Source organism: Cucumis melo, chromosome 12 (assembly GCF_025177605.1).
Source record: "Cucumis melo cultivar AY chromosome 12, USDA_Cmelo_AY_1.0, whole genome shotgun sequence".
Taxonomy (NCBI): domain Eukaryota; kingdom Viridiplantae; phylum Streptophyta; class Magnoliopsida; order Cucurbitales; family Cucurbitaceae; genus Cucumis; species Cucumis melo.
Genome location: NC_066868.1, coordinates 15,440,170 through 15,448,169, shown reverse-complemented (window position 1 = coordinate 15,448,169; position 8,000 = coordinate 15,440,170). Strand labels below are relative to the sequence as shown.

At 33.4% G+C, this 8,000-nt stretch overlaps 1 protein-coding gene across 1 annotated transcript; it reads left to right on the top strand.

Moving 5' to 3' along the window:
* Nucleotides 1-482: 482 nt before the first annotated feature.
* Nucleotides 483-2,673, top strand: LOC127144273 (uncharacterized). Its single transcript, XM_051080000.1, has 6 exons — nucleotides 483-611; nucleotides 704-1,030; nucleotides 1,119-1,277; nucleotides 1,356-1,745; nucleotides 1,833-1,928; nucleotides 2,020-2,673. Exons 1-6 carry the CDS (start codon nucleotides 543-545, stop codon nucleotides 2,269-2,271), a joined length of 1,293 nt encoding a protein of 430 aa, XP_050935957.1. The 5' UTR covers nucleotides 483-542; the 3' UTR covers nucleotides 2,272-2,673.
* Nucleotides 2,674-8,000: the final 5,327 nt, after the last annotated feature.

The window sequence follows — 8,000 nt, the reverse complement described above, 5'->3', positions numbered from 1 at the left end:
TTTTGTACGCACGCTAAGTGCATTGAAAAGAGCCTTGGACAAGCAATATGCCAAGGGAAAGAAGAAATCAACACAGACAAAAAAATATACTATCAATGGATTTCCGCATGCATTACAGGTATGTGACTTCTTACTTCTTACTTCAAAACTTTAAAAAGATCGTTTAGTTATTTGAAACGATCGTTTAGTTATTTTAAACGATCGTTTAGTTATTTTAAACGATCGTTTAGTTATTTAAACGATCGTTTAGTTATTTAAACGATCGTTTAGTTCTTTTAAACGATCGCTTAGTTGTTGTTTTAACGATCGTTTAGTTATGTTAAACGATCGTATAGTTGTTTTTTAACGATCGTTTAGTTATGTTAAATGATCGTATAGTTGTTTTCAAACGATTGTATAACCACTTGTTTATATATCTATATATATCTTGTGGCACTTTCTAAACTTGTTTGTCAAATGTGGAATAGGTTTGGGCATATGAGTCTATACCAACCATCATTGGATGTGGTGTAGATAAAGTAAACGATCATGCCATACCACGAATGCTGAGGTGGGTGTGCCAACAATCACCAAAGTCCCAAACTATAAGCCAGGTGTTTGACTCGCCAATGGTAAGTAGCAAGCAATAGTAACTTACTTAAGGATCGCGTGATTTTGTGCTTATTTCTTTGTCCTAAATACATTTGCCTTTTTCTATTTGCAGTTTATAATTAAGGCGGTCATTGAGATGACACCTGAAGAGGAGCAATTGAAAATTGCTTCAGGTGAACTTTTTGAAAACTTCCGCTCATCTACCATTATTCAGTCGAAGAATGGTGGTTCAAAAAGAGTACGAGAAGTTGTTAACGATGAAGATGAGTTCAAAAAGAGTAAGAAACAGAAGTCCAAGATTAAGATGAAAAAGGCTATTCGAAATCTCCAAGATCGAGTAGCGGTTGTTGAAGGGCAACTTAATACTATAAAATCCGATATTGACGAATTGAAGGGCCTGATGTCAACCATATTGAAGCACATTGGACTTCAAAGAAAGGTTAGGAATGAAACTGTTAAGTGTATTCACGTTAGTTGTTTCATATTTGGTAACCATGTTCTCGCTAATTCATTTTGAGGTTCCATAGGGTGACGAAGGGGACCACAAGGTGTTCGAAGGCTTAGTAGATCATACATTAGAAAGTAAAGATGTGGATAATGCTAAGACCGAAGATGTTGACACAGGCGGTACCCCTAATTGGTTGAGGATGCCAAAGGAGGATGAACACATTGAAGTTAAAAAGAAGGTTTGGTTCCATGTTCATGCTAATATTGATGTTTAATTTCTATCATTATATACACTAATGCATTATGAGCTTCCATAGGGTGACGAAGATGTGTTGGAGAAGAAGGTTGATATTGGTTTAGAGGAGCCAATAGATGTCGTTGACGATGAGGACGTCATAGAGATAGAACCATTTCTCACTCAACGACCACACGTTCGGCCCGCCCGTAGGAAGCGTGCAAGTGTTTACCTATCAACCCCATTCACAACTCTACCTAAACGGTCTCTGACATCAACCACCAGCACCTCTGAGTCTGAAGCAATTGTTTATGATCCTATGCACAAAATACTTGACGTCCATTTAGATAGACTTCGAGCTTGGATTACAGACAAGCGTACAGACGATGAGCTGCGTGAAACCTTTCATGGGAAAAAATCGAAGGCTTTTTTCAGAGACTTGTTTATGTGTCGCCGGTGGTTGTCGGATGAGGTATGGGATTATCTTATCATTTATGCAATTATAATTTTATCATTGTTATGGTTCTATACATTTACTGCTTACTTTTGTTTGTATTAGCATTTGGATGCACTTTTTCTTTTCATTCGCTTGAAGATTAAGGCAGCCGGGATACCTTCTTCTCAGAACTTCACAACTGCAGACACAATCTTTATGGTTTGTAATCGTCTCGTTACTTTATGTATGTATTTGCGTTTGATATTTGTCTTTCGGTCTGATATTTGCGTTTGTATGTTTTTCTTTGCAGCGCATTTTAGTTTCGAAGTGGCCCCTATACAAAGAATGTATTAAAGAGAATCGCCCGTTTGACTGGGACGAAGAGTATAGGTTGGTTGACTATGTTGTCGGGTCAAAAGTGGACTTCCAAGATCCTTGGGCAAGTGTTGATTACGTTTACTCTCCATTCAATGTCCATGGCAACCATTGGGTTCTATTATGCTTGGATTTGGTAAGTTGTCCATGGCAACCACTATCAACTGACCCCGATATTTGTTCTTAAGAAATGTTCCGTCCATGACTATGACCGGTCTAATGCAATTTAAGAATCCTCTAACACATGCACCAACAGCCATAAAAAGATATTTAAAGAAACGATCATCTTCGAGTTCCATGTGAAATATTGTACCTGAATTTGTAAATTTGAGTGCTTCACCATATCTACGCAAAAGATTATATGACTCTTCAGGAGACCCTCGCACTCGTTCATATGCATTTTCTCTGGCACGCCATGCTTTCTCATAACTCATATTTATGCCATAGTCTTGCCTCATGTCTTCTATGATATCACGTGGTTTGTATATGCGACCGGGCCCCTTGAATTTGGACTTTATTAATTCTCCAACAACCCAAGATTTTGCTTGCCTATGGTCACGATTCAAAAACTCAAGAGAACATGAATGAACTTTCACATACTTTTTAATCTTGAATATATTTGAATCCTTCAGTCTAACCGCTCGCAATCTCCAACCACACTTGTTGTCGATGCATCTAACGAAAAGAACCTCTTTTGTAGACTTTTTTACTACAAACTGAAAATTTTTTTTCATTGCCAACACACTTAATCTCATTGACAAATCTCTCTTGCAAAAAAATATTTTTCCTACATCCAACTCTTCACTTGTAGAGCTTTCTTCCGACCAGCCACTTCCTTTTGTCTTCAACTTCCGACTAGAGGACCTGTAGTCAACTTTACCTTTTCCTTTGCAATCTTTTGTAGGAGCATCTCTTTGTTCTGGGATGTCAAACAATTCATTGTACATCTCAACTGACTCCAATGTAAAAGTATCATCTATTGAATGATATGACTCATATGATTCCCATATAGCCGAATTGGTCCCTATCATGTTATGACACAAGCCACCCTCAACTTCACCAATTTCAACTTCATTCTCATCTAATCTATCCATTCCAATTGGAGGAGGATGAGGGTTTAAATTTTGAACTTGGTTGCTCCCAGATACTGAATTGTAATCTTTGTTTAACACTTTCATGCTTCGATTGCTTGTAGGCTCAAACGATAGGTATAGGCGGACCTCCAATGGATTTTCACTAAGAATATAAAACTTCAAATCACGGTCATTGCTTAACTCAAATGGAGGAGCTTCCTTTTCCCCTTTGATCTCATATATACATCTTATCTTTATGTCGAACTTTGTAGGGTCAACTTCTGCAAGGTCATATAGTTCAGACTGTAAATCTTTGTGTGTTATTTCTTTAGGGACAACAATGCCTTTTAACACTCCTCCTTCATATTTTCTTCGTCCCTCATCCCATTCACCACCGTGACGCACTAAAATCCGAACATGTGCCATCCTTAAACTACCTTAAGTACTTTTGTATCTTCAAAAAGATTTGAACTTAAGAACCTACAAAATGCGTGCAAGATGTAAAGAAATGAATTAGGAGGTGTACCAATTTGATTTTGAAATAAATAGTGGAAGTTTGGAACGTGCGAGATGTGTGCGAGATACGTGCGAGATGTGTGCGAGATACGTGCGAGATACGTGCGAGATAAAGCATGAGGGCCTAAGAGAGTTACTAAACATGCAAAGAATAGCTCTAAATGGATTAGGAGGTGTACCAAGTTGATTTTGAAATAAATAGTGAAAGTTCGGAACGTGCGAGATACGTGCGAGATACGTGCGAGATAAAGCATGAGGGCCTAAGAGAGTTACTAAACATGCAAAGAATAGCTCTAAATGGATTAGGAGGTGTACCAAGTTGATTTTGAAATAAATAGTGAAAGTTTGGAACGTGCGAGATACGTGCGAGATAAAAAAAATGCGAGATAAAAAAAAAACCTTAATTCCTTCTATTCCTATTGCTTACTCCTCCTCTATTTCATCCAACTAAATCCTCATCCTCTAGTTCAATTCATTTTTCACTAGCCATTGAACATTGAACTTTCTAAGAACCTAAAACCAAAATTTGACTAAACTAATTTACGGCAAATAAGTCCAATTCCAAAAACCAGACAATTACGGATGAAAATAACACCAAATACCCTAACAAACATTTACTTACAGCAAATAAATTGAAAATCGGTTAGACATGAAACTCACCTAAATAAGACGCTCGAAGTTGATTGAATGGTCCGAATAGGAGCGACGAAATGCACTGGACAACGACCGACAAAGGGCAAGCGACGAAGGGCAAGCGACGAAGGGCAAACGACGATGGGCAAGCGACGATGGGCAAGTGACGATGGGCAAGTGACGATGGCCGGAGTAGGTTCAGGTGTTCTACACGAAAGAAAAGAGAAGGGAAAGGGAACTATACGCGAAAGAGAAGGAATCGATGGTGGAGAGAAGGGAAAGCAACGTGGAAGAGGGAAAGGAAAGGAAGGGCATTTTTGTCTATTCACACCCAAATTGTCCTAAAAGTCTTTCTTTTGAAAACTTGTCCCAAAATTCATTTAAATCTCTTTTTTTAACCTATTTTTGGCAATTTCCCATGAAACTGTTGCCGCCAGAGAGATCAATAATTGTATGTAGTCCAATTGCAGGTCTTTGAGCTTCGTTGGAACCCTACTCTACTGTTTATCTTAAATTAATTTGTTTTTATATATATTATAATTCATTTTCAATTATTAGGTTTGGTTCAAAAGCTAATTTATAGTTATCAAAATTAATAATTGTATTTTGTATATTTGAGAAATAATTATTTAACTAAAGGATTATGACAAAATCTATTTCTATTTGTTTTATTCTAAATTCTTAGGTTGATATTTGGAGATGTAACAAAACTAAAAAATATTTACCGTTCGTCTAACAAAAAAATAAAAGCTCATTAAGCCACCATTTTATTTTTATAAATTCCATGCCCTTGAATATTACACGATGATTCGTCAATTCCTTTTTCTTTGCGATTTATTTATCTTCTTTGTGGTTTCTTCATCTCTTCTTCCATATTTCTTTTTCTATTTTTAAACGATCTATTCTTTTGTTTAAATCTCATATTTTCTTCATTATTTTTCAACAACATGCTTTGAAGCTATTTCATGATTGTTTCAATATTCTTTTTCATCTTCTTTTTTTTGAAAAGGTTATTCTTTTTTTCTTTTTCTATTCTTTTTCATCTTCTTCATATTAGAGAGTATCAAAATCATTTAAATATTATTTTAAATTATCAACTTGGTTATTTACCATGTCAACACGATTTTTAGATTTAAAATTTTTCACGATCATTTACATTGGGTTACACGATCACTTACCATAACCAATACGATCGCTTACATTAATTAACACGATTGTTTACCATGGTCAAAACGATCGTTTAAAGTATATTATTTCATTGCACGATCATCTATCCTCGTAATATATCTTAAATGATCGTGTAGTTATGGTAAATGATCATGTATACGAATTTGATGATCATTTAGAATATATTATACGATCGCTCAAGATAGTGTACCAAGATCTACAAGATTGTGTACCAAGATCATTAGATTTGGTACAATATCGTGTACCAAGATTGTTTAGATTTGGTACAAGATCGTTTAGATGTTGTACAAAATCATGTACCAAGATCTGAACGATCGTATGTCAATATTTGAACTATCGTGTACCAATATATAAACGATCATGTATCAATAACTAAAGATCATGTACCAAGTTTTTTTGTTCGTGTGTGGTCGATTAATCGCGGGGTATTTTTGTTATTTCATGTTGTGGGCTTAGAGGCTTTTTACGTTTTCAAAATTGTTCTATACGATGTAAATATTTTTGTGTTTTGTTCTAGTTTCGAAAAAAAAAACCTTGATATTTTGTGGGTAAAGTGAACGTTTATAAAATAGATTTAAAGAAAATTCAAAACATATATATAATTGTTTGTCTTATTAACAATTTAATGATAGATAATAATATCTGTAATTTTATGTTCTAATATTTAGAATTACAAAAAAAAAAAATACAAATAGCTAACCAACAATATTTTAGGCAAAATTGAATTATACAACCATTCGGGGACCGATTCTCAGTCAATTAGACCAAACAAAAATGACCTATCAATTAAATTCTCCAAAATAAATTTGAAATGATTGTTTTGGGACGATTGGGCCCAAACTATGGGGGAGTGAGTGGATTATGTTAACTCACTTTACATTTGGGGCCTATTATGGAAAACCTAATATTTATCTTTTTTTTCACTATTTACACTCCTTTCCGAATCTTTCCTCAATCATTTTCAAATTTTCAGAGATAGACCCCACACGTCGTTTTCTACTTTTCTCCATTTTGTCACTTCCCTTTTCTGTCTCTTCTTTTATTTATTTCATTCTTTCTTTTTCGATTTCATTCTTTTTTTTTTCCTTTGTTTTCCCTTTCATTCTTTTTTTCTTCATTTTTTCATTCTTTTTTATCCTTCGATTTCACTTTCATTCTTACTTTTTTTCCTTTATTTTCTCTTTCATTCTTCTTTTTTTCCTAAAATATATGTTTGAAGTTTATTATAGATTTTTTCACTCTCTACATGCATTATAATTATTTTTTTTTTTGGTTCTTTACTCATATATTTAATAACTCTTTTGTTTACGTTCTGTTTTTATTTGTTTTAGTAAAATAATTTTAATAATATCAGTTGTAATTATATATTTTTCATTACATGTGTATGCCAAAAATAAATTAGGAAAAACTAATGATTCAAGCTAAATTTATGAAGTGAACGTTGTAATTAAAAAGATTAAAGAAATTAATTTGAAGCAAAATTTTGTATTTCATGGAAAATATATATGCACGGAAAAAAGATTAGTGCAAAAGGAAGATCGAAAATTAATTTATGATATGAATGTCGTAATTAAAAAGTTTTTTCATTTGATGTACCATATACACATGCAAAAAAAAAAAAAAAAAAGAAGGTAAAAAGTAACGATTTAATAATAGAAATTTTAATTTATGAAAAGAACATCGTAATTAAGAAGATTAAGGAAAATGCTTTTAAGAAAAATATTGCATTTCATGACAAATATATATGCATGAAAAAAAATTAGTGGAAACTCAAGATCGAAGCTTAAATTATTGCTAGAAACGTAGTAATTAGAAGCTTACTTAATTCGATATATACAATATATATGCATGAAAAAGATCATGAGACATCATGATTGATGCTAAATTTTTGAACAAATAACATAATCAAAATTATTTAATAAAATCAATGAATGAAATTTGTGTATTGGATCTACAATATATATTTTAGAAAAAAAATTGTGAAAAACCAAAGTTGTAATAGTCTCACCCTAAACACAGTTTATAATAAAACAGATTATAATAGTCTACACCTCAAACGAAAATCACTATCATAACATAGACTATCATAATCTACACCCTAAACGCATACTATTAAAATAGACTATCATAATACAGACTATAATAGTCTGCACCATAACACATACTATAATAGTCTATGCCCCAAATGCAGACTATCATAATACTAGGATTATCATAAATCACTTCTCGCCCCAAACGCCCTCTTTATATTTTTCTAAGCTAAATTTTAGCTCATGTAAAGCCCATAGTCTTAAGAAAAACTGATTTTAACAAGAGAAAATTTGATTTTGGCGATCTCAAGGTCGATATTAGGGATGTCATTTTAAAAAGAAACGCAATCAGCAGATTCGAAGTATCCCTAAACAAAGTTATTTATAACCCAAACTTATTACGAAGAAACTAGTAAAAATGTAGTGAATAGTAAGATCTGGGTTGAATCCAAGAGAATCTATGTTTAGGAACACAA